Source organism: Carassius gibelio, chromosome A1 (assembly GCF_023724105.1).
Source record: "Carassius gibelio isolate Cgi1373 ecotype wild population from Czech Republic chromosome A1, carGib1.2-hapl.c, whole genome shotgun sequence".
Classification (NCBI taxonomy): domain Eukaryota; kingdom Metazoa; phylum Chordata; class Actinopteri; order Cypriniformes; family Cyprinidae; genus Carassius; species Carassius gibelio.
The window spans coordinates 6,466,091-6,493,585 of NC_068371.1; the positions used below are offsets into that span (position 1 = coordinate 6,466,091).

Consider the following 27,495-nt stretch of genomic DNA (forward strand, 5'->3'; position numbering starts at 1 on the left):
AAAGTAAACTTCAAACTTTCACCTTAATTTTGTCTGTGTGTTGCAGCCATCAAAATCTAAATTTGTTTATATTTGCAAAATACAAGTTGGTCAGTGAAAACTGGAAATATTTTCTTTGTACTTTTGTCAGTTAAATAAAAGTCAAAGAGAATGAACAAATTCACAGATGCATTTTACCAAACTTCCCAACTTTTCTGGAATTGGGGTTGTACTATAGCTTATGTCAGCGCCAATGACCCTTGCAGATCAATCAAAGCACAGTAAAGATATATAAAGCTACACTACATATATATATATATGCATGCAGTGTGAGGAATCAGTCATTTGTGACGTCAAATTGACTTACCAAGGAAACACGAGATCGGCCACAGTGAGCCCTGCATGAGGAAGAACACATCAGATAACACTTCCTGTTGTCATACCACACTCTTAAATTCATGACAAGTGCTTTACAAACATGGTAACATTTTCAATTAATTTATAAAGTTTTTTTTAAATAAGTTTGTTATGTTCTCAGGCTTTATTTACATTTTATATTATAACAGTCTTCTATTTTCAATATATATAAATAAATAAATAAATAATAATAAATAAAATAAAATAAATAAACACTGTACCTTGAACTTTCAATTAATCAAAAACATATATAAAAAATACTCAGTAATAGCCAATCCAAGCTCTTATTCTTAAAAACTGATGTAAAGAATGAAATGAGTTTACCATTCCAACTTTCATGCCTAAAGAACCAGTAACGTCCACCTCCATAGTTAACAAACACCATAACGACCAGCGAAAGGCTGTGGAGCAAACAGAGCGAATTAAATCAGACCCAAAAATAAAAAGAACTGTAACTGTAATCAAGTTCCAATTGTTAGCTAAGGTTACCAGAAAGCATAACCGTGTTTTAACAAGTTCAGATTTAATCATTCTACTTCAGGATAATATAAAATCGAATGCAAATTACATTTGACAACCAGCTTCACAGAATGCAAAGTAGCAGCTTCTGATCAATTTCACATGAATGTTTCAATTCCCATCTCAACCGCATTGGACCCAATACAATTAGTGAAAGAGCAGCATACCCACGGAAGGTATCCAAAGAACGAAGCCTCCGTCCTGTAGTGGCAGGAATGATCGATTCCATAGAGGCATCTAACAATCTGTTTGGAGTGCCAAGCTCCTGGAGATGAAGACAGAGAGAGAAAGAAAGAAAGACAGCCAGAGAGTGTAAATTCATGAAAAAGAAAAAGATGATCATCAAAATTTATTTTCTTTTTTTTCTTCTAATGCGTGAACCAGCAAGAACACTAAATCAAGTATGATGCCTTATTTGAACCATGACAGAAACATCATTTTTGGTGGTTTGTATTTCTTTTTTAGAGTTGTGAAAACCATGCACGGATAATAATAAAAATGCCAAAAAAATTTAAAATGAGCGAACAGCACTCTTACAGAGTTTATCAGCCTCTCTGTCTCCACTGTGCTCCCCAAGCAAAGAAGCAGTTTTGTCACCACATCCAGCCTTAAAAATGGAAGAACACAATGTGACAAGATTTCTGGAAAAAAACAGCTGTTCTGGCTTGTTTAAATGTCATCAGTACATGATCAAAAAGATATTTAAAGGGGTCTTTACCTTTTAACTGTGGTCCAGATAGCAGATAATGCCACCAGAAAAGCAAAGACCAGAGAAGCAAACAAAATAGCTGGAAAAACAAAAAGAAAAAAAAAGTCACCCAGCTCATTTTAGTTTAATACAATATTTACCTGTATTGTCTTATAGTTTTTTTTTTTTTTTTTCAGGATTAAACAGTGTTTTATAAACAAATTCCCCTTTTCATGGTCATGTGTTAGTCCAGGCTAATTAATCTTTCAATGGCTCTGTATCTTTTGTAAATATTCTATATAGATGTAAAGCATAAAAAAATATAATTTACATCATTAAACAGCATTATGTACAGTACAAGCTGACATTAAATCTGTCAGATATTTATTAGGTGACCACAAAGAACAACGTTATTTGAATTAAAGAATGGCTTATAAACAACTTTCCCATATCACATTCATGTAATAACACAGGCTAAATCATCTTTAGATATTTGGACATTTTTATTCTCAAACTCTCAGTTTGGCTGACTAATAGAAATAAGAATTTATACTAGTTTAACACTAGTAAGAACAACACCTCATTTAAATACCAAAAATAAAGCTGAATTGTAGTGTGCAGATGTAAGGTCGACTCACGCAAGTAGCTGTTAATGGGCTCAGAATTGGTGATCATGGAGCAGCTGACCCGTGACGGCTCATTCAGGTTCTTGACCCACAGAGAATAGTTCCCCTGCTCCCCAAAGTGGAAGTGAACTCTGACAGAACGAATCAATTGTCTGTTAATGATGCCTTGCCTTGACAGCAATTGCCCAAGGTAATCAACATGGTGAAGATATTTTGGTCTGAAACTTGTTCTGTGTTAAATATATCGATGCATACAGGAACTCACTTGCATTGCTCCAAGTGTGCAGAGCTACTGTTGAGCTGCAGTGTCAGTGCGTGCTGTGTGTCTACGACAAAGCCCACCAGAGTGGGGGTCCCAGAAGCTGGCCTTGAAGGTATTATTCCCAACAGCTGGGGCAAACACTAATGTACACGCATGCACAGACAACACAGGCATTAAAGAATTAAATCAGCATTAAAGAAACAGTTCACCCAAAAATGAAAATGTGCCTTAAGTTTACATCAGGTCTTCCAAGATGGAGACGAGTTTGTTTCTTCATAGGAACAGACTGGGAGAGATTTAGCATTACATCACTTGCTTACCAATGGATCCTCTGCAGTGAATGGGTGCCGTCAGAATATCTTGTGTAACAAAAAAGCTGTGTGCTTGAGTGCTTCGACAAAAAATGAATGGTCTTGGTGATGAATCTAGCTTTAAACTGTTGCTTCTATCTATAATACTGCTTTCTCCGGGAGTTTTTTTTTTTTTTTTTTTTTTTTTTATTGATGTGATGGTTTAAAGTTAAAATGCCTTAATGATGAATTAGTTTCTTACAAACATACAGCTATTCATTTCACAAGATGTTAATTGATGGGCTGGAGACGTGTGGATTACAGTGATGTTTTCATCAGCTGATTGGTCTCTCATTCTGACGGCACCCATTCACTGCAGAGGGTGAACGTGATTTCACCAAGTACGACATGTTCCTGGATCAACATCCTTGTTGATCCTGGAACAACTTTCCAATCAACCAATCAAAATTGAGATAAAACTTTTCAGGAAATGTCAGTTTCAGATTTACAATCAGGGTTATGTGCCTCAACACCCTTGTTAAACAGCTATCATTTCCCTCTGATTTTAGGAATAAATTATGGATAAAGTTAGGTTTATGGGTGGGGATTGGGTTAAGTCTATATTTTTGGACAATAATGTTGATCCAGGATCAACAAAATATGTTGATCCAGGAACACTTGGCAAAATCACGGCGACCCACTGCAGAGGATGCATTGGTGAGCAAGTGACGTAACACTTAATTTCTCCAAATCTGTTCTGATGAAGAAACAAACTCATCTGCATCTTGGCTGGCCTGTGGCTGCGTACATTTTCAGCACATTTAAATTTTTAAGTGAAATATTCCTTTAAGCAGAGTTATACAGTATTCAGTACCAATGCTATACTGCTTGAGAAATGCACAATTTTACTCATACACCCAGAACAGCAAAATGTGATACCTGAAAACAGTGATCTGAAGACACATATAACATCATGTCATCCTCAATCTCATTGATAACCGAAAGGGACGCCTCATCCATCTTCAGCACAGAAGTCTTGCGGTGAGGGTGAGAAGCTGAAAGCAAAGCCGCTTGAGCATCACCAAATACAAAGACTTTCAACCTCACAGTAAGACGCATACAATTTTATTTAATCAAAGACTGCAGTTGCAATCACTCAAAGGTTGTCAAACTAGGTAGATTCTGATACATTTGAGTGAAACTCTAGCAATATGGTTCACTGGGTTTTATGACAAGCCACAGAGATTCTCTTTGAAGAACATAAAGAAACAATTCCCAAATATACTCACCACTCTGTAGACTTAAGTAGCTGTCTCTAATTCAATTCTACCTAATGAAACTAAATGGTCAGCTGCTTTGGTGCACTCTACTACTGCGGTATAACAATAGTGACTCTGTACCTCCTGCAGTCACATGCATGCACTAATCTTCCTCACAAGAAGCACCAGAAAACTGCCCAGATCTGCCAAACGAGGGAATTTTGAATCCATGAAAGCCCGAAGTTAAATGTTTTTGTTGTTGTTGTTGTTGTGCTACATGCAGATGAGCATTCCACGATATGCATATGCTAAATCATTAACAAATATACATGTAGGCAAACAAATATACATGTAGGTAAACCACAATAATACGATGCTATTTTTATTTATTTATTATTTTTTAATATAAAGAACAGTCAGCATAGGCTAAAAACAGCTAATGGTGGTGCTAGCTGGTTAGCTGGCTGACATATCTTAGTATAACGAAACAAAGAGGAACCACGACATTAATAAATGTGTTTTATATTTAATAAAGATCAGGTAACATTGGAGTTAGGGCAAATGATACTCACATGCAGGTCGATCTGTCATATGAGCTGCAGATAATGCTATCAAAAGCACAATCACTGCACAAACAGTCCATCTGTAATGTTCCCTTCCAGGTGCCATAACATCAGATCTCACTGCCTCCTCCTTTCGGTCCTTCCTTGATGTCAAGATTTCCCCTTTTTTCTTTACAGCATACTTCCGATCCCTCCTTAGCGCAAGTAGTGGAAGAGAGGAGGGTCAAAGTACACATGCTAACCGTAGGATGTGTTCAAAAGCGAGCGATCGCCGCTTCAGCCCCATTTCTGGTTCATCGTGTACGCTTTTGTGACACTTTCCAATAAAAATGCTAAACGAAATTGTGAACAAATGTTTGAACGTGCTAATGTGGCTCTTAGAAAGGTTTGAAAATGTAAATGCATATATGACGCACATGCTGTCTAAGTAGGCAGCTCACTAGATTCCGAAACGCGGCCAAATTATTATTATTATTATTATTATTATTATTATTATTATTATTATTATTATTATTATTATTATTATTATTATTATTATTTAATAAATCAATGATTCCTAAGATTAGTTATATATATATATATATATATATATATATATATATATATATATATATATATATATATATATATATATATATAAATTATCTATAATTGGAAAATAATGGATTGCTGTGTTTAATTAAATGTTAATTTAATCAGTTGTTGTAACCTCAGTTAGACTTTTGTCAGCTCTTGACTTCATCGGAATTTTAACACTGTCATATAATAATGAGCATGACATAGTCAGGGAAACACGACAATGCAGGCCAGGTGATAAAATATGTCAGTAATTTCATCATACTTCCTCAATTTATTGACTGCATTAAGAATTACAAGCATTTTTGTATTATAAGTTATCTGAAATGCTAAAAAAAAAAAAAAAAAAAAAACAAGAACAGAAATCTGAACATTTAATAAAGCTGAGTTAAAGATACTTTCATTTTGAAGACATATTAGAGTTAAAGGTTTTTACAGGCGGGTTTATGGATTTTTCTATCACTCCATAAATCTGAAAATACTAGGCAGAAAAATAAATAAAACGTCTAATTTACTGCTTATTGATAGTAAGTAAGGCAGTTGTTGTTGTTATAGGAACTGGGTCAGGTTAAGGGATCTAGAATATGGTCATGCAGTATGAGACATTAATATGTGCTTTATAAGTGCTAATAAACAGCCAGTATGCTTGTAATATGCATGCTTACAAACAATCAATGTTTTTGCCTGCAGTGTCTTGCCTTCATGATGGTGTAAAGCCATTTATTTAGACCTCATACACACACACACACACACACACTCACTGGTATTCCCCTTTATAATTGTTTTAATAAATCTTAAAGTCTTCAAATGTGTAGCCTACAAGGCCACAAGCATTCGTCTTGTAGAATGCTCTAGATTTAATATGCTTCAAAGCATCAACACATCATGAGCCCACGATGGGCCCCAATGTGAATCTTCTGTGGAAATGTACCAATGCATTAGCAAGCAGTACACAAGTGTACCATTAACAAGCCTAGATAAAATGAACAAATATATGTATCCATTTGAAGCTGGGAAACTTGCATGGTTGGTCTGATATTCATTCTGTTTCCATTTGTTCAGACTATTCACAGAGTAAACAATTAGTTAACATGCTGGATTGGAGAAATGTTTGGATATTCCTGATGCTCTAAAGCTATTGTAAATGAAGGGGAAATTGAAAATAGTGGAGAAGTATAAAAATATGTAAAAGTAAGTGAGCCGTTTCCATAACTAGAGCAATATTTCTATATTCCACTGGGACGAAGGAATCCTTGAAAAACATCGTCCTCCCCGAACAGCTCTGTTCTTCAAAGAAATCTGGCTCACTGAAACTGCCTTCAGGGGCATGTTCCTCGATTTTAATTCAGGCAAGTTCCTCAAAATGTTAGATATTCTATTACATCAGCCAGTACCTTGGTATAAAGACCATGAGATTTCTAACTGGGGTTCTAGAGGGGGTACTAGGGGCTCTGTGGAAATTTTAAAAGAAAAACTCAACAAAATGTACATTAACAGTAAAAAAAACAAGTTGTCTGACCAACTTGTGAAATCTTTTTCCCTCATGTCAAATTCCTGAGTGCTGGAGTTTGCCAGTGAAAATTCTCTGAATCATAGTTCACCCAAAAAAGAAAATGTTGTCATTGTTTACTTTCCCTCATTTTGTTCCAAACCTGAATGTGTTCTGTTGAACAAGAGTGTTGTTAACCAGTTGATGGTAACCATTGGCTTCCATGGTGTGTGTGTGTGTGTGTGTGTGTGTGTGTGTGTGTGTGTGTGTGTGTGTATATATATATATATATATATATATATATATATATATATATATATATAAAGAGGATGTAATTTTGTCTTTCACCAGCAGGGTGCAGGCTTACAAAAGAAACATCATTATCACTATGTTCAGTAAGAGGCACAACAATGAATCAAGCTGTAAGTTCAAGAGTGAAAAAGAAACAGAAAACGGTTTAAAGGTGTTTTAATGTCAAAATCAAACTTTTACATGTCACATACCAAACTTTAAACCCATTCTGACCCCTTTTAATTTGTTATTTGTCATAACAAATGCAATGAACGCATTAATTCCATGAGAGAGAGCTTCAAAAACTCCTCTTTCACATAGCATAAAAAAAGGAAAAAATGAAAAACATTTTCCTCACAGGTGCAGGATTAAAGACCGTCAACATGCCTTTCAGGTTAAAGTTCCGTGGTCATTTCTCTACGGGGTAGCAGTAAAATGGCGGATGTTGGGTGAGTACATGAGTTCAGTGTTTATCTCATAAAAAAGTTCAAGTGAATGTTACGCTTTAGACACAATGATATTTTGCCCTCCCCGTCCCTCCCCGTTTTGCAGTAAATGAGTTGAACTGTTAGGTAAACGTGCAGAAAAAAAAAGTAAGAAAACACATGGTTTCATATACATAGTCCCTAATGCACCCAATAATCAATGTACACTACTTACAGACAGCTGTATAACAGCATATTTCGCCTATGAACCTGGCAAAGGAAACACGCCATTTTTAGAGACAACTTCCCTCTTCTCAAGTCCTCCGGTTTCACAAACCCTGTATAGGCCAGTTCAACAGGCTCCACTCATCCAGGAGCCGAGTCTTCTTTTAGCTAAGTTTGTGCACCAGTACTTCCAGTAAAACCAGAAAAGCTGGACAGATTTTGGCATAGATGGACTGGAGTCCACCAGTCCCGCTCCAGACCCAAGGCTGTTCCGTGAAGTGAAGGAGACGAGTCTGACAGGTACAGGGAGTCTGAAAAATAGCCTTGTGAGGACAAATTCGGAGCGCAGACTAAAGCGGAGGGCTGAGGGACACATACTGAATCTCAAGTTTCCTGAGAGTTGGTGAAATACATGTCAGTTTGTTCTTATCAATCAGATTGTACTTACAATGCATAACAAGAGCTAAAAAAAAAAACAGTCATTCCTAAACTCAATTTGAAAATTCCAGAGGCTTGATGAAGACCTGGACGAGGCTGCCGTATGATCAACAAAGACTCAAATGTCTTCATTAGTTTTAAATGCCATACAGATATTTGAACAACTACATTGTGTGTGTAATTTCTGGCTAAATTAAAGATCTAGGCATCCTCCGTCAGGTTTTTCACACACACTCACACGCGCGTCTCCTAAAGAGGTTAGGTTCAGAAAAACAACAAAATCTGATTCTTATCTAACAAAATAAGCATTAGCTTATCCTCATGCAGTGTTGCCTTTAAAGAAATTTGGGTTACATATGAGCTCTACATAAAAGGGATGAGATACAGTATATTTGTTGTTTATAGTATAGTATAGATGTATCTAAACCATGTTTAATGCCCCTGTGTGTGCACTTTACACAGTGTCTTATATACTAGTTGAAGATCAAGCAGGCAAAAATGCTATATCTACTTTCAAAAAACGTTTCTTAAAAAAGCCTCAGGTATGCCAAAATGTCTGTTTATACAGTACATACACACTTTTACACAGACATGTATCTCAGTGTGTGTGTGTGTGTGTGTGTGTGTGTGTGTGTATGTTTGTGCTGTGTACAGAGTGCTGTATCTATGGCATGATTTCATTGGCTTTAACAGTCATTGTGATAATTGCTCCATTAGAGAAGTGATGAAATAATAAAGAAATCCATCCGAAAGTTTCAAAGCACTATTGAGTGCTGTGGTATATTCCCATATTTGTAAAAAACATAATAAAAAAAAACGGGTATTGTAGCTTTACAAATGATAAAAATGAATGACCAGACTATTTTGTTTCTCTCTAAAAGTCTATGATGAAAGCATTTACATGTGTAGTGTTTACCATGTGACTGTAATTAAATAAGCATACTGGCTCAGCGACAGGAAACTAGTTAGATTAATAATTAGTTAACGCTGTCGCTCTATGATTGACTAGGATTTCCTTTTCATGATGCCACGTGGTTTTATTTTCATGATGTGTCACGATCAGATTAAATGAGCATCCGTTCATGTGGTCCGTGACTGGATTTAGCCCATCAGCCCCACATCGCCCCCTGTCTGTGGGATGCCTAACATGCAAGTGTTTGCCATTGACAAAGTCTATCCAAGTTTATGAAAGAATAAAAGATGATTCACTGCTTCTCCTCAACTTTGATGTTTTGCATCTAGAGTAATGAACTGATGATGAATTTTTGGCAAGGAGAAGATGCCTGTTTTGACCAGGTATAGGCTAGTCTCTCAATGATCCTCCTGCTCCGATGCAGTGAAGTTGTTTTGGGCCGCCCCGTGCAGCTGCTCACAGGTACACTTCCCTACGAGACAGAGTGAGGCACGAGGTGGTCTTATAGTCGCCCCCCGTCCTCGTAAGCGGAATGACCTCGGGTGGGTGTGAGTCCTCTTCATCCGGACGGTGGCCAAAGCCGGCACTGCTGAATGTGTCGTAGGATGCCGAGGTCATTTTACGGTTCAGGAGATTACGGTTGTGATCGCCCATGTTCCTGTTCCGGTCCCGGCGGCTGAGCGTTCCGAGCGGATCTCCGTTCGCAACCTCCTCGCTTCCTCCGCTGCTCTTATCCGTAGCCCCGTCTCCGTCTTCCTCCCGGTCGCTGTCGTCTTCCGTGTTGTTGTTGGTATCACCGGGCGAGGCGAAGGTGGAGAGTTGGGGTGGGTCCATGCGTCTCCTTGGCGATGGTTGCACGGGCATCCAGCAGGTGTCAGAGTGACCAAACTCATTACACTCTCGTGTGCACTTTCCTGTCAGAGCCACATCAGGGAGCTGCCTGGGGTCTGAGGAACAGAGAAAGAGGCAGTTTTAGGATGTCCTGTCAGGGAACCGTCTCTACTGAAATATGCGTGGGTCATAGGTCAATTTTTTTTTTTCCTCGGACTGTCAAGTTTTAGACACTCATGATGTCCCTGGAGAATAAATGAGTCTGTCTGTCTACAGAGGCGTCCGAAGGCCTGGGACCAGGTTTATGTCAGTTTGAGTACTGATATACTGCTGAAAATAATGCAAAGGAGAAGGACAAACCAAAATGAGAACAAGCCAAAGAAAATGTTAAAATGCTAACATTTGAATTGCCGGAAATATAATTCACGATGATAAGAACATGGTATAAAATTTTAATCTAATCTAATAAAACCAGTCACTGGTGGTCCTAATGAATACCACTCCATACCGTAAACATACTGTAAAATACTACAATAAAATGTTTAATTGCAAGTTCCCTTACTATATATGAAAACAAAATAAAATAACCTAATGGGACATATTAAGTACTTTTACAATAAATACTGTTTAGCAGATTTTAGAAGTATAAACACAGTCATCTTATAATTTAAAGTGGAAAAAAATTTCAACATATTCCCCAAATTTAAAGGTATTTTATTTAAACAATTATGTTTCATATTAGTTTTTGTTAGCAATTATGTAAACTAGGGTTTTATATCACATCTTATGTTGTTTGATTCATGTTTATTGCATTATTTTAGTAATTTAATAATCCATTTTTTTGTGCATGACACTGTGTGAATTTTTTTTATAATATAATATAATATAATATAATATAATATAATATAATATAATATAATATAATATAATAAATTATTCACCTTCATGCAGCTCTAGCGCTGCTGTCATTAAAGGGACACTTCACCCAAAAATGAAATGATCATAGATACCTCAAAGTTTTTCTTCTGTGAAACATAAAATAAAATATCTTAGTGTGCTTTGTTCATAGTGGACATTTATGATAACCAAAACTGCTCAATTACCAATATTCTTCAAAATACCTTCTCTTGATTTTTTTTTTTTTTTTTGGGTGAACTATTCCTTCAAAGAAAAAAAGAAAAAAACAACAACAACAACATATGCACTTCATTTTTCACTAGTGATCTCAGACCCTTCCCACAGATGGCTTTTTACCATTTTCAACATGCTCCTCCTCGCCTACGCTCCCTTCTGGTGTCGTCCTTTCATATCCGTCTTCAGGCAGCGGTAAAGCTCCCAGTCTGGGTCCAGAGGAGCTCTTGCTGCTGGGGGTCTCAGAGTCCTCCACTCCACTATCATAGCAGCCTTGATCAGGAGTCTGACTCACCACCGAAAATGTCACTCTTCTGAGGGGCTGCGGAGAGACACCGGGAGACATGAGATTAAACCATGATAGGTGACAGAAGGCATTACATCAGTGAGGATTATCTGTGTAAGACCTTTGATTGATCTGACTTCACAATGACCTCTCACTGATACTCTGTGGATAAATAAATCAATCTTTAAATAACAAACATGTATACAGTAAGAAATCAAAAGCATGTTATGGCACCTGAATATCACAAAGACTTGAAATGGGCTCTTTTGACTTAATTAACACCTGCAACATCCAGCCATAGCAACACCCTTGCCATCAACAAATAACCATCAATGTTATTTTACAATTATTTGTGTATTATTATAGTTTTTATGAATATATTGAATTTTCTTTATGTTTTTATATTTTCATATTCATTCTAGCTTAATATTTTAGTATGTTCTGTTAACTCCTCTGTCTTTGTTTTCATTTTAATTCAATTTTTATTCATTTCCAGGCAGTAGGGTTATTACAGTTAAATAAAATTTAAACTGAAATTAAAACAATTTAAAAATTACTTAAAATGTTAAATTTTATGTTCTCAGTTTAATATAGTCTAGAAGAAGAACTGTGACATAGTTTTGAAATTAGTTGCCAAGACAGCATTTCTAATTTTACAGTTTTAAATTTTCATCTTATATTTATTTGTATTTTTTCAGCTTTAATTCATTTAATAAAAATGTTTTTAATCATAATAATAGTTTAATATATTCAGTTTTATCTAATTAACCTTGTAAACCATAGGATCGTGTTTTGCTTTGAAAAGCACCAGCCACATTTTCTTCAGAAAATTTTTAATTATAGTTATAAATATAATAAGAAACAACAGCTTTTATTAAACCCTGTGGAATCCTTCATGGCATGTGTTTTATGGCTTCATCTATGGGTGTGACTCCATCTCCCCAACCTAATCTCACACTAGAAAATCAGCACATTCATAGTCTCCAACAAAATCATAAAGCCTCGTTGAGGCCGCCTGAAACCGAATGGAGAAATGAACGGAAAGTCTAGAGCCATCCAAACGAGTCCTACATCGTCCCTTCAGTGTCTACTGGAGCGATGACTGACAGCTGTTATTAGAACTGCCTTATGAGAAGCACATTTATATGCTCCGGTGTCTGCCTTAATCAAGACAATGTGAACAGAGAGAGAAGGGGGTGAGAGAGAGCGCGTTAAATGAACAGAGTAATTAACTGATGGTTTCATTTTTCACTGGGGGGAAGTGGAATCGTAACAGAGAGGAGAGAGGGCGATGAATCAGGCTTTATGGGTGTCAGGTGTCAAATGTAGCAAGCGACAAATGAACATTAGTAGAACAAATCATCTGTTTTGTCCGTGAGCCGGTGTCTGACACGGTTCTGTGGGACAGCAACCCTAAGCGGGGAACAGTTTTTTAAAGGGGTCATGAAATGGAGAACAAATGTTCTTGATTCATACAATATGATACCAAACAATAAAATTACTAAAAGTTTTACAACTCAAAATGAATTCCCCGTTTAAAAATTGTATTTATTCTTTTCTATCCTCATGAAATGCCCGGATTTGAAATAAAGAGAATCATCACATTACGATTCTACGTGTCATCGTCGTATGTATCGCCTGTTCATCAGTCACAAGAGCAATACTGCTGTTGGATAACGATTTGGGTCGAGTAAGACCGTTAGACGTTGTTCTGTCGGTGGATGTAAGAAAATACTCCTCCAAAATCTCTGCATAGCCTTCCTAAAGATCTGAGCATTAGAAACTCATGGCATTTATTTCTAATGTATTTTTAATGACGTGCCTTCACAACTGAAAGATTTTTGTCTGTTCTTCACATTTCACAAGGGACTGTTTTGTGCATTATTCTAAACATGTTTTTCACAATACCTTTTATTGAGAGATATGGCAGTGCCAGGCATTTTGTCCAATATTTGCTTGATTCCTTTATTAACACTTCGCACAACGTGTAACTAGTGTTTTACTGTTGTCGTCTTTGAACACATGTCTGTTCACAATGCAGCATACATGTGTTGCAAATGGTTGCATTGTTTCAATTGCTTCTGCCTCAGGCTTAAACATATGGCTCTATCACAGCACTTACCATCTCCAATATCAAAACACATGACATGCTGTAGGAGGGCATGGATATGGCACAAAAAAAGCCAATCAGAGCAGTGCTGGGTGTTTTTGCAAGAGGTAATGCCTCCTGAAATTGTGTGTTTAACAGAGAGTGAAAATGAGGATGGAAAAATTTAATTTCTTTGCCAAAATGTGCAAACTTCATAAATTAACCTCAAGGAACACAATATAAAAATCTGAAACTGCATTTCAGGACACCTTTAAAAAAAAGACCACACATAATGTACAATACAGTCTGCGTTTTATTCCTTATATATAGTATCATTTACAAACGATTCTATGTTAAACCTGGAGCAACTTAAATCGTGATAATCTGATACTAATGCTTACAGTCCTTAATAAAATATCCCTGAATCTTTAACATTGTTTTTGTACCTCTCTCCATTGTGCACTTTTCTTTCTGTGCATCTCTGGAGGCACATAAAGAAACACACACACACACTCTCTACTCAGCTTTATGTTGAGCCGATCAATGCAGTGCCCTTGACCCTTGCTGGAAGTCTCAGTGGAAAGCTGTTTTATTGACCCATAATTCCCCACCATCGTTTACTACCTCCGCTCCTCACTTTCCTCAGAATTTCGACCTTTCAATTAAGACAGGGGATCTCCTCGGGTCTAACTCATACATCGAGCGAAACACTGGGCAGTTACAGAGATGCATTATATAAGTGCTTTCTCAACTGATGCGTAGCAACTCAGAAAAGGCTTGCAGGTTCTGTTCTGATTATAAATAGCAAGGGAAAACAATGCTGAATGGAAATTATAGAATGCAGCTAACCTTTTAATCATATTCAGTCAGTATAGCATAATAAACAGCTTTATGAACTTTCACTGGTGATGTCAACATTTACATTTAAGCATTTGGCAGCTGCTGTTATCCGGAGCGACTCGCACTGGATTCAAGGTATACTTTTAATCAGCTCATGCATTCCCTGGCAATGGAACCCATGACCTTGGAAGAGACCTATGAAATTAAAATTTCGCCAAAACTCGGGACCCTGCAGGTTGACTGGATTCCATGAATTTCAACTGTTTGAGCTACAGAATGCATTTCAAAATCCATACTTCCAGTCAAACTCTACTGGTAAAGTATTTTGAACCAAATTCATCATGCTTTCTATGAGAACTGTACACGGTTGACTCATCTGACTGTATGAGGGTGGGACTAGAGGCTCAATAACATGGGTGGGAATTTAAGCCTGTTTGCTGCATTGTTTTATCGACACAGTGGAACCAATCAGATTATCGCGGATTTCATGTTGAATTGCCAAGCTCTGCTGGCTTACGTTTACCACTGTATACTGATGATTACCCAAGCCCAAGCTTCATTCGGTTCGTTTTTTAATGAAGAGTAATTAGCTTCATATTTAAGAATGATATCTGCATTTAAATCCATTTCTAAAGAACCCAGCAGAACTTTTCAGATCATCGTGGAACATCATTTTATCGACACAGCTGCTTGAAGGGTTTCTACAAATTACCCACTGAATTGAATCCCACCTACTCATTTTTAAGGTTTCATGAGTAATGCATCTATACAGTAGGTTGCTCCCAATAAGCTGCACAGAATCAATTTTAGTTGAATATTTCTCAGCTTCTATGGCCTATTATGAGTGTGAGAAAGCAGTTGAAGGTTTGTCTCAAGGTTTGTCGCAGTTTTCTTGTCAAATAGCGAGCCATTGTACTAAGTAGTTATCATTAAGCTTAGTTTTAGAGTGATTCTCACTGTCATTGTGTATTATCTACTGAGAAACACTTTCAATAAAAGCCTTGCTAACCTGTGGGTGAGGGTCTCTAGGAAGGGAAAAATCACAAATGAGATCTCATTAATATCTTTGTTTCTCTTAAGTGAGTTAAAATGTTGAATAACGGAGCTGTTGCTTAAGTGTTTTGCTTTTTTTCTGAGAAAAAGGCCTCTGTAATGTGTCTCTTCTAGAGTTCTAGAAAAGGAAATTAAATAGATTTCATCAAGAACTCATTTCACGAGTTCACCCTTACATCTAATCTGAAGGCAAATAGTAGGCATATTTTGGCATGCTGTCCTGGGGGAGGGGTCCGGGCCCGGAGCATAGCCCGAACCTAAATAACTCCCCCTATCCCTAATTTGGGATAAATAGATTAGAAGTGAGGAGTTGGGGTGGAGGAGGGTTGCCGAAAAACTGTCGTGGGACAGTAGGTAGGAAGACTGGATATATATACGCTTGCGTGCTATTTAAGATGATTAGCTAAACGAGATGCACCTGTGCCAAATTGGATGATTATCTGATCGTGCTTCTCCCGAACTTTGTTAATAAAACCACATTTCACGAGTTCACCCTTACATCTAATCTGAAGGCAAATAGTAGGCATATTTTGGCGTGCTGTCCTGGGGGAGGGGTCCGGGCCCGGAGCATAGCCCGAACCTAAATAACTCCCCAAAAGAAGCTTAAAGCCATAGGACAGCAGCCAGAGAGATAAAATTTAGTTGCCCCCCAAAATATGCGTGTTGGGAAGAAAATGCAGAGCGACCGGGAGAGCCCGCCCAGTGTTCGACGAGAGCTGCGGCTCGCAACGTCTTACCAGCGAGCCCTCCGTGCCGCTTATGGGAGGAGCACGATGCCGGATATCAAGAAATGAGGGACTCTTGCTGCCTCCGAAGGGAGCTGCGGCTCTGCTGCACCGGAAGGGAGAGTCCCTCTTGCGGCTGAGTACGAGGCGCGGTTTGTTGCATCTGATGGAGGGCTCTCACTGCGACTGAAGGGAGCCAGCGACTGTATCCCATCGGGAGGGAGATCCCTGGCCGCCATAGAGTATGCAACATAACTCGGACGGGGGGTTCACACTGTGACCGAAGGGAGCCGTGGGTCTGCTGCACCAGAAGGGAGAGCCCCGTCAGATGCTGAATAGGCAATGAGATTCGAGCCGCGGTTTGGCGCGTCGGATGAAGGGCTCCTAATGCGACCGAAGGGAGCCAGCGGCTGTACCCCATCGGGAGGGAGATCCCTAGCCATCGTTGAGCATGCAACATAACTCAGATGGGGGGTTCACACTGCGACCGAAGGGAGCTGTGGGTCTGCTGCACCGGAAGAGGAGCCCTAGTCCGATGCTGAGAAGGCAAAGAGACGCGACTGTTGGAGGGACTCCCGCTGCATCCGAAGGGAGCTGCGGCTCTGCTGCACCGGAAGGGGGAGTCCCCCATTGCGGGTTTATGGAGGCACGTTTTTTTTTTTTTTTTTTTTTTTTTTGCCTCTGAGGGTTCTCCCAGCCTCCGTAGGGGGTTCGCAACTCTGCAGCAGGAGTGCTGCCCCGGAGGGGAGAGCCCTGATTGACGCTAACTGGAATACGACTGTTGGAGGGACTTTTGCTGCGTCCGAAGGGAGCTGCGGCTCTGCTGCACCGGAAAGGCGAGTCCCCCTTGCGATGCGAGGCATGGCTTGATGCGTCTGATGGAGGGCTCTCACTGCGACCGAAGGGAGCCAGCAGCTCTATTCCCCCGGGAGGGAGAACCCTGTCCGCCCTTGAGCATGCAACATAACTCAGACGGGGGGGTTCACCCTGCGACCGAAGGGAGCCGTGGGTCTGCTGCACCGGAAGAGAGAGCCCCATCAGATGCAGAATAGGCAAGAAGATTCGAGGCACGGTTTGATGCATCGGATGGAGGGCTCCTGCTGCGACCGAAGGGAGCCAGCGGCTGTGTTCCCCTGGGAGGGAGATCCCGGTCCGCCCTTGAGCATGCAACATAACTCAGACGGGGGGGTTCACCCTGCGACCGAAGGGAGCCGTGGGTCTGCTGCACCGGTAGGGGAGCCCCGTCCGATACGGAGTAGGCAAGAAAACGCGACTGATGGAGGGACTCTCGCTGCGTCCGAAGGGAGCTGCGGCTCTGCTGCACCGGAAGGGAGAGTCCCCCTTGCGACTGTATAAGCGGCTTAATTTGATGCATCGGATGGAGGGCTGTCACAACGACCGAAGGGGGCCTGTGGCTCTGCTGCACCGGGAGGGATACCCCCATCTGCCGCTGAGCGCGCAGCGCAGCTCAATGACAGATGAAAGGCTCACACTGCGACCGAAGGGAGCCACTGCCCAGCTGCACCGGAAGGGAGAGCCCTGTCCGATGCTGAAATAGGCAAGGAGATTGTAACGATGGCTGGAGGGCCCTTACTTTGGCCGAAGAAACGATAACTGAGAGGCTTCTATTAATCAAGTACACAACATGATTTAAGGAGGAATAGTTTTTTTTTTTTTTTTTTTTAAATGTCTGATGAACAACAACCGAGGGCATCTATCGGATTATGTGAGAGGCCCCTTTTGAGCTGCTTAAGATTAGGGCCGAAACGATTCCTCGAGTAACGCGATTACAAAAAATGATGTAGGCAAATTCCTCTGCTTCGAAGCCTCTTTTAATTTATTCTAAATCTCACGTCAGGTTCTTTCGCAATGATTTATTTATTTTTTTTATTTTTATTTTTTTTATTAATTAATTTTATTTATTTTTTTTTTTTTTTTTTATTTTTTTAATTAATTAATCAAAATAAGTAATTGCACTTACATCCGATTCACGAATTAATAGCTCTAAATATTAAGACGGAACAGTGTTTAAATGTAAATCCTGCATGTTCTGTGCGTCTCTGTTAATGAATGGAGCAGGAGCGCGACTTCCTTTTTCACACACACACTGAAGCGCACATTACGCTCACGGTAATTTCTGCGTCTGCTGTCTCACTAAATAAGGACTTGAACACATGAACAACATCTCCAGAACTGCTCTGACAGTCAGTTCATGAGCATTTGACTTTAAGTAAAACTAGCGTCACATCACATACACAGAACTGAAAAGGTACGTCAACCCGACTAAATAAAGGTCCGGGGTCCTGACATTTTATCCTACCCATCTGATTTACTGTGCATGCGCACATCAGTATAATTAAGCAAAAACACATTTTGTAACTCGATTAATTTTTTTTTTTTTTTTTTTTTTTTTTTTTTTTTATAATTATTTATTTATTTATATCTATATAACATATTTTATAATACTGTATTTATTTATTTATTTATTAAGGAATAATAGCTGGATTGATTTGAGGGCATGAGATGGTCGAGTGAGCAACTGACCTGCAGACTGCGCATGATATGTTGCGACAGCTAAAAAATACGCGGCTGTGAAGATCAGCATCCAGGGCGCCCCAATAGGGGCATTGATTCCACTGGGCTACGCGTACTGCACATTTGGCTGAAAATAGCTTGTGGTAAGTATAAAAATGGGTTCCGCCATAAGACAGCGAGAGTTCCGCGACTATAGCCAGATAGTCATTGAGCTCGCGCCGTCTATAGGGAAAAGCAGAGCAGATTACCTCCGTATAGCGGCTAAATGCGATCGTGAATTCGGAAAAAGAAAGGGGGCGGGATGAACTGGGAGTCGAATTTTTTAAAGTTACTGAGAAATCTCCGCAATCTATTTGTCGGTAGGAATCAGCCGGAGGGAGCAGAGAGAGAAGAGAGGAGAGATCAACATCCGCACCTGCGAGAATCTGTGATTTGATGGAACTAGGCACGGGGGGTGGTTCCATAGCGGCGGCATTAGGTGGAGTATGTAGAGGGGTCGCTGTGAATAGAGTATACTGCGGTTTAGCTTGGGTAGAGGAGTTGGAAGGAAGATGAGGAGGGGCCATAACCGTTTGCGGAGGCATCCTCACGCACGGATTATCCCCTGGAGCTGGGGTCGGCCCGTAGGGAAAAGGATAGAAGGAGAAAGGCGGAAATGAGGGAGGGGTTGCACCCGTTTGCGGAGGCATCCTCACGCATGGATTGAACCCCGGTGCTTGGGGAAGCCCGTAAGGAGAGGAAGAGGAAGATGGAAAGGAGGAAGGAGGCCAGCCTGCTTGTGTTGCTAGCTGAGGATTCCCAGCTTGGGTGTCTGCAACTGGGGCTGCTGGCCATTGGTGGGGAAAAGAAAAAGTGGAGGGGTAAAAGTAAGGAGGCTGAGCTTGAGCGGCTAGCGGAGGCAGCCTCGCGCTAGTCTTTGCAGCCGAAGGTAAAGTAGAAAGCAGTGGAGGTTGGAAATTCGCGCCCGTAGGCACTGTTGCATGCGGCGAGGCAGCTGAAGGAGCTGCAGAGATAGGTTGTGAAGAGGGAGGCAGTGCGATGGGAGGAGCGGCCGAATTTGGGGCGTGGCCCCGACCTGCTGATGATCTGCTATGTCCTGACGCTTGGGGGGAGCTGGAACTTGAGCTGGAAGATGATGACATTTGTGTGACACGTTGTTTAGACCTGTGGGCTTTGGTTACCTTTTTGGAGGTAGGTGGATTATTTCCCAGTGTGCTATAAAGCTCATAGAGTTGAGCTTTGCTCATGTTGCGAGAAAACCTGACATCTGAATTTGACAGCGCTTGTCTTAATCCTGCGACGGTCCATTTTCCAATGGGTGGGATGGATGGTGAAGCCGATGCATGTGATGTTGATGGTGATTGGATTGGCTGTCTCGATGGTGGAGGTGAACGGAGACTTCGAGGTGTGTGCGTATCCGGCCTATTTCGTCTTCGCCCACGCGCTGAGGCCTCGGGCTCGGCGCTGCATCCCGGTTGAGAAGGAGGTGCCATGGGGTCAGCAGAGGAAGCTGCTTTAGAGCCGGTGGCTTGCTGGGGAGCTTCTAGCTCATTGTCTGAAGGGAAGAGTTCGAGTTCCGACATCTGGCGGACGAGTGGATGCCGAAAAACTGTCGTGGGACAGTAGGTAGGAAGACTGGATATATATACGCTTGCGTGCTATTTAAGATGATTAGCTAAACGAGATGCACCTGTGCCAAATTGGATGATTATCTGATCGTGCTTCTCCCGAACTTTGTTAATAAAACCACATATGTGGTTTTCTTATTAAATTATTCCAAGGCCAAACAATCAGAATAGTGATATTTGTGTTAATAGTATGTCATATACATTTTATATAACTGTATGTCAACAATTGTGTCTAATTTTATGTCTTTGTTTAATACAATACTCTTCAATAGCTTGAGGTTTCTTAGATTTATTTTTTAAAGAAATGAATACCAAAAAATACTTTATAGCAAAAGTGACAGTAAAACTATTATTAAAGATAATTTTGTAATTTATATTCAACATAGAATCCAGAAAACAAAAAGTATCAAACTTTCTTATATATATATATATATATATATATATATATATATATATATATATATATATATATATATATATATATATATATATATATATACATTTTTTTACAAATATTTTAACATTAATATTACTACAATTATTACTAATAATAATAAAATTATATATAATTTTATTATTATTAGTAGTAGTAGTAGTAGTAGTAATATTAACGTTAAAATGTTTGTAAAAAAAAAAAAACACATAAAAAAAAGTTTTGAACAGCAGTGTAGATCATAAACAAATCTTACACTCAAATGAAGAACGTGAAACTTCACTTTCTTCTCAGCCATAAATCAAACATTTGTGTAATAAAATTTATTAATATAATGCATATTTAGAAGCTGCACCTACATATCATGTCAGTCTCCTATGTGTGAAAGATATGTTTAACAGTATAACAGTATACTAACTTGATTTTCTAAATTTGTAACACGTTCTATTCCATATTGTGACAATATGATGGGGCATAATGTTTGCGTGGGAGACAGAAACTGAGAGCGCGTCAGTCACAGAGGTTAAGCTTTTGGCTTTGTGGTTGTTTCTGTTTGTGAGAGAAGAGTTTGGCTAAAGACACAGAGGTTTGGCTGTGTGAATGTGTGTGAAAAGCAGACTCTGGCTAAAGTCACAAAGGTTGGGCTTTTGGATGTGTGTGTGTGTGTGTGTGTGTGAGTGTGTGTGTGTGTGTGTGTGTGTGTTCTTGGGTCTTGGCTGGGGTCCAGTCAGTGCACCAGCAGCAGAAACAGAGCTGATAGAATATTAATGGACTTTGACGGCAAACATTAAAAACCAGCCCTTTAATCTGACACAGGCCATTTCCTTTCCCTTTCCAGCATGACATCCAACTGTGTCTGTGTATGTTTACTGATGTGACTGTCTGTTAAACCAGGTGTGCATCACCGCCTGCCTGCCTGCCTGTGTGTGTGTGTGTGTGTGTGTGCGCGTCCACATCTACAGCGGTGTGCATGCACATCAAACAATCTTGTTTGTGAGGTTTCAGGCCTGAGTGTGTGTATGTGAGTCTGCTTTCTGCAGTCATCAACATAATTAGTGAGAAACACTCTTACCTGACGGCTCAAAGGAAATTAACGAGGCCAGATTAATTAGTGCTTAGCCTCTCCTCTGTGTTCCATGACTCTGCATATTGAAAGGGCATGCCGCATACGAATGAATAATTCAGGTGAGCTGATTTGGATATGGATCTATAGTGTGTTACAATTAAGTACATTCAATTATAGGGTGACCATATGTACTATTTTCCCGGACATCTCCTGGCCAGGATTTCTAAATTGCCTAAATTGTCTACATTATAGGTGCGTTCGACTTGAAACAGATCTGTGTGTGACAACAAAGTACCGCAACAGTGATCTGACAGCATGCAGAACGTCTGTTCTCTATAGCTCTTGCGGTACTTTGATGTCAAACACAGATCGGTCTGCGCAGCAACGCTTCAATAACGATAATCTGGACAATATAGACAATTTAGAAATAGAAAAAGAGGATGCACCCTGTTCAATTAGTGACATCACTCAAACAGCACAGAAGAGGCCCTCAAGCCTCCACCATTAACTGAAGAATACGTTTTATTTACGATTATTGTGCACAAATTGTACTGTTGAGTATCCTATTCCATCAAATTGTTCAGGATTTGCTGCATTTGTGTCAGAATTTGAATTTTCTCTTTTGTTCTCTCGTCTATTCTGTTCCATTAGATAAAAACAAATCACGTTTAATCTCTCTACAATCCTAGGGAGCAATAGTTCTCAACTAAATCTCAACTAAATGTCCAGATCAAAGTCTCAATTTCGATGCAAACTCAAATATGTATCATCAAATTTTTTCCAGGATTGAGACCAAAGGTTAGTTCACATCATTTTTTTTTTTAAATATGTCATATTCAAAGAGAACCAATGGTGTGATGTATCCCTGTCATGATAATTTGTTTCTGAATGCTTTTTTTCTCTGTCATTCTCAGTCATGTACTAGCACACTTTTTTATGAATCACATGGCTGCTTTATCTCCCCTCAAAGAACGACTATTGAAACATATATATATATATATATATATATATATATATATATATATATATATATATATATATATATATATATATATATATATTTTTTTTTTTTTTTTTTTTGTGACAACATTTTATGTTGCTTATTGTAGTCTGGAAATGAAATGCAATTACTTTACAAACCATGTTCTAAGGTAAAAGGGTTTTTGAGGACATAACTTTGTATTGTGCAAGGAAATGTGTAAAATAATACACAAAAATACATGCACTCATCTCACCTATTGTATTCACCTATCTATGTAATGATGTATCATGCTGGAAGGACAGGTAAACAAATCAATGAAAGAATCGGAATGAATCTTTCTATAAAAAAACTTTCTAACAACTCCTATTTCGTTCAGGAAGGAAGAAATCCACAGGGGTTCAGAACATTCTTTTTACAGAATTTTATTTTTTCCTGAGCTATGCAATATATACCGACTCCAAACTGGAGCAGTGCTTGCCCAACGGGCAAGTATTTACAAATGTGGGACTTAGAGGCATTAAAAGGAGGAGGATGCAAAATTGCACACATGCTGAGAGACAGTTTTTCTTTGTTTTGTTTGCTTTAGTTTAGCATTCACTCATATTCCTGTCCTGTGGAAAACAATTTCACTTGCCTGTGTGTAACCACAGCAAACACTGACAGTTATTAATACAAGCAGGTGGCAAACTGACAAGCGTAAGTTTGTGTAGGACGGAGATAGACGGACAGACACACACATCACTTTACAATTTCCTGTACATCTCCTGCTCAATGACATGAAAAGGATAAGTGAACGTGTGCGCCGGACTGGTGTTTCTGCGGTGTGAAAAAGGTCACGGTGATCTGCAATAGCGTGACAGATACTGCCGAAGATCATCCTGCACCACGGCATGCTCTACACTGCAGCATTTTACACCAACGCTCCCCTCTCACTCTTTCTTTCTGCTCTCTTCCTTTTCTTGTTTCTCATCTTTATCCGTAACTCTCAACCCTTTTTCTTCACTCGATCCCCTTGCTCTTTCAACCTCGTTTGTTCATTCAGCCCACCATGAATTGTCTCATCTCTCTCTATATATCTCTCATCATCTCTCTTTCTCTTTCTTCCTCTCTCTCAGCTCCAGGTGATTTACAGGGCTGCTCAGCAGTATCTGAGTATCAGCACTGAGTCTGTGTGAGGAATAATAATCACCATGCAGTGAAAGAGGCACTGCAGAGAGAGAGAGAGAGAGAGCGACATGGAGGGAGAGGGGAGAGAAAGAGAGAGGTGGAGAGTGTGTCGTGAGAAGAGCAGAGAGCAAGAGGTAAGAAGTGGTTCTGGTAGAACACACACACACACACACACACACACACACAAGCGTGGATACAGATATACAAGCGTGGATAAGCGCACATTAACTGTTGCAGTGGGGTCATCGACTGACTGCAGCACAATGTCACGGAGGAAGACAGGCACCAGTGCCACTTAGTGGCCGATATAAGCACTGTCAATTTCTCAAGCATGCTCTGAATGGAATGACATCAGCGCCTTCCTACACATTTTTCAGTAATGTTATTGTGCCTGAGGTCTGGTATATATTTAGCTTTAGTAAGATTCATACTTTTTATAACCATATTTTTGACCGTCTAGAGGGGACATGATATGATAAGGAGAAGAAAAGGGACAGAGATTGAGGGATTGAGAAATGACATGAGTGTAATTTGAAATGTTGTGACAGTCAAGCTCTGACTATTAACATTATACTTAAAAAAATAAATTAAATTAAAAGAATTTCAAGATTAAACATCTGCCATGATGTCAGCATAATTTTCACATACAGACTTACAAGTCTTTGCTTTCTTAAAGGGATAGTTCACCCCAAAAATAAAATTCTGTCATTATTAATTGATCAACCTCATGTTGTTTTTTTTTTTTTTTTTTTTTTTTTTATGAAATCCGAGAGCTCTCAGACCCTGCATATACAACAAAGCAAATGAAACATTCCCAGACCCAGAAATGTAGTAAGGACATCTGTAAAACTGTCCATGTGACATCATTAGCCAAACTTAAATTTTGCGAAGCTACAAGAATACTTTTTGTGTGCAAAAAGAACAGAAATAAAACATTATTCAACAATTATTCTCCCGCAAGTTAGGCTCTTCCTTCATTTTGGAATATTACCATGACACATGCGCGCGCTTTCCCTGAACGTGAACAATGCGCAGTGCATGCATGTTCTCCATCGGCAGCGTTGATTACATTCAGGGAAAACGCACTCATGCCTCGTGATACTCTCCAAAATGTCAAAAGATGGTAATTCGAAGGAGAAGGGTTGTTGAATAAAGTCGTTACTTTTGTGTTCTTTGCGCACAAAAAGTATTCTCGTAGCTTCACAAAAATTTGGTTGAACCATTTGTTTTACAAATGTCTGTTTCTGGATCTGGAAATGTTTCAGTTGCGTTGCTGTCTATACAGGGTCAGAAAGCTCTTGGATTTCATCAAGAATATCTTAATTTGTGTTCCGAAGACGAACAAATTTCTTACAGGTTTGTAACGATATGAAGGTGAGTAATTAATGACCGAATTAGAAAATTATAAAAAGTTTTAGATGAACTATCCCTTTAAGGGTACATTTTCACTAACAACGATTTGCAAATTACTCTATTTATTTAAATGCAACACATGAATATATATATTGTAATAAAAACATCATATTATTATTTATATGTAGTGACATTTTATATGTTTAAGGCTTGTATACACATTCTGCAACCTTACCATGAGTTTTTGCCATTATAATTAGTTTAATGAAGCCAGACGTCTGACTTCTGTCAGAGCGCCACAGCTGAGTCAAAGGCAAACAAGTATAAGCACTTAATTCCTAAAGGAAACCAAAGTGCATCATCTGAAGAAAAGCTGTTTAACCAACCACACAGCGTTTGGGACGGATTAAGCTCTTGAGTTGAGGGCAAACTAATCCATACGTGATTGGGCTTTGACTGAATTAAAGATAATGATTAGGTGCATGTCTGACAGACGTCTCTTGTCTTCCTGGTTCGTTTCGTTGAGAACAATGCTCAATGCTTAATGAGGGTGTCCTGATGTTACCAAGCACTGTTTGTGTGTGGAGGTGATATTTATGGCTTTCCCCTCATCTTCGTCTCAGACTTGCACATAAATGTCTCCATTGTGCTTTACGAAGTAAACAGGATGCTTTAGCTACAGCTTTGCCTTCATATGTATGTGTGTGTGCTTGTGCATAGGAATCTCACATGTGTGTGTCTGGGTGTCTATATGGTAAGACAGATCAATTTAATGAATACCCACTTTTGACGAAAAGCTGCTCCCACACACACGCATCCACATAAAGCATCCCCTATTGTCCATTCTATACTGACCATCAACTAAACAAAGCAGTTCTGTTAGAGACGCAGGAAAAAAATAGAATAAAAAAAAAAAAAACACAATGAAGTGAATAAGGATGACTTGCAATGTGTGTATAATGAGCTGTATAAGTATGTCCCGTGCTGGGTGAGTTATTTTCACACACAGATGAGCTCATGCTATTTAAGACGGCGTTTTTAATCAGTTATGCTGCATGCAGTTTTGCCAACGAACATATGCACGCACAATCCTGGCTCTGTTTCCTGTCAGAAACTTGTCACTGAGGTGACACACGGTGAGATGAAAAATATGTAATCATGCGATTTGCACAGTCTCTGAACGCAAAACAATAAAATCTCACACACCTACATTCAGAGGTCCAGACCGTGAACACACCACTGTGACACACAAAAAAATTGAACTGAATATCTCACGATATGCTGCGGTTGCTGTTACAATAACCTCAGTGTGTGCATGCATGCGACACAGAGGGGCGTTATTCGGCAGAACACACTAAACTCTTTCAGTCCGCCCCCCATTCTCAGTTCCTCTCAGACGCAATCGCTCATCTCTGTGAAGCCTTCATCATCTAGGTTCATCTCATGACGTCCACTGTGAGAATAGGCCCTTTCTGTGATAAAGGCATAATTAACATTTAGTGTCAGGGAGTTAACTAAAAGTAGCCACACTGCTAAGTTAAAATGCATTTTTCAGAATGACACTACATCTGCCGTTTTCAAAAGTTTTTCTACGAAGTAAAGACATGATGTACAAAACAGCAAAACAAATTGAGGTACTAATCAATCATTGTAGAGTAAATATCTTCCTTCTCAGTCTCATACAGTATGTGACCCTGGACCACAAAACCAGTCTCAAGTCGCTGGGGTATGTTTGTAGCAAAAGCCAAAACATACATTGTATGGGTCAAAATTATAGATTTTTCATTTATGTCCAAAAACATTAGGATATTAAATAAAGATCATGTTCCATAAAGATATTTTGTTAATTTCCTACCGTGAATATATCAAAATGTAATTTTTTATTAGTAATATGCATTGCTAAGGACTTCATTTGGACAACTTTAAAGGCGATTTTAGATTTGTTTTGCACCCTCTTAGATTCCAGACTGTCAAATAGTTGTATCTCACCAAATATTGTTAGATCCTAAAAAAACATACAGCAGTGGAAAGCTTATTTATTCAACTTTCAGATTGTGTATAATCTCATTTTTGAAAAACTGACACTTAAGGTCCAGTGTCAAATATAAAGCATTTGAAAGACGAAAGGAAGATTCATTTTAGTGAATCAGTTTACCTGAACAGTTCATTTAAATGCACTGGTTCAATAAAACGGTTCACAGATTAGTTCCTGTCCGTGTAGCATTTTCCAGCCATTTATAGAACATTTTATCATAATAATTACTGGAATACATTTTCAAACTAAAATAATGTTTTGTTAAATGATATGTTATTCAATGGAATTTATTCATTTGTGTTCATACACAGATGTCTGCAATTTTTTTTAAATATTTTCTAGCCATATATCATATTCATAGCAATAATTATTAAAAATAAA

The 27,495-nt window shown here is 39.1% G+C and overlaps 2 protein-coding genes across 4 annotated transcripts in view; both read right to left on the bottom strand.

Moving 5' to 3' along the window:
* LOC127970045 (heparan-alpha-glucosaminide N-acetyltransferase) overlaps positions 1 to 4,885 on the bottom strand; it is a 16,317-nt gene extending 11,432 nt beyond the window's left edge. Inside the window, exons 1-9 of the mRNA XM_052572289.1 lie at positions 4,613 to 4,885; positions 3,721 to 3,836; positions 2,495 to 2,631; positions 2,242 to 2,360; positions 1,634 to 1,703; positions 1,453 to 1,522; positions 1,083 to 1,180; positions 721 to 797; positions 347 to 377 (exon numbers count right to left, since the gene is read on the bottom strand). Coding sequence (XP_052428249.1) covers positions 347 to 377; positions 721 to 797; positions 1,083 to 1,180; positions 1,453 to 1,522; positions 1,634 to 1,703; positions 2,242 to 2,360; positions 2,495 to 2,631; positions 3,721 to 3,836; positions 4,613 to 4,709 — 815 coding nt within the window. The 5' untranslated portion in view covers positions 4,710 to 4,885. The remainder of the gene's footprint in view (positions 1 to 346; positions 378 to 720; positions 798 to 1,082; positions 1,181 to 1,452; positions 1,523 to 1,633; positions 1,704 to 2,241; positions 2,361 to 2,494; positions 2,632 to 3,720; positions 3,837 to 4,612) is intronic.
* A 2,234-nt stretch (positions 4,886 to 7,119) lies between these two features.
* The window catches only part of LOC127969882 (protocadherin-7-like), a 39,014-nt gene continuing 18,638 nt past the window's right edge, over positions 7,120 to 27,495 (bottom strand). Inside the window, exons 3-4 of one of the 3 annotated variants that reach the window (XM_052572045.1) lie at positions 11,046 to 11,244; positions 7,120 to 9,907 (exon numbers count right to left, since the gene is read on the bottom strand). In XM_052572045.1, coding sequence (XP_052428005.1) covers positions 9,417 to 9,907; positions 11,046 to 11,244 — 690 coding nt within the window. In that variant the 3' untranslated portion in view covers positions 7,120 to 9,416. Of the gene's footprint in view, positions 10,122 to 11,045; positions 11,245 to 27,495 lie in introns of all 3 variants that reach the window. The other 2 variants (XM_052572171.1, XM_052572116.1) reach the window with 2 other exon arrangements.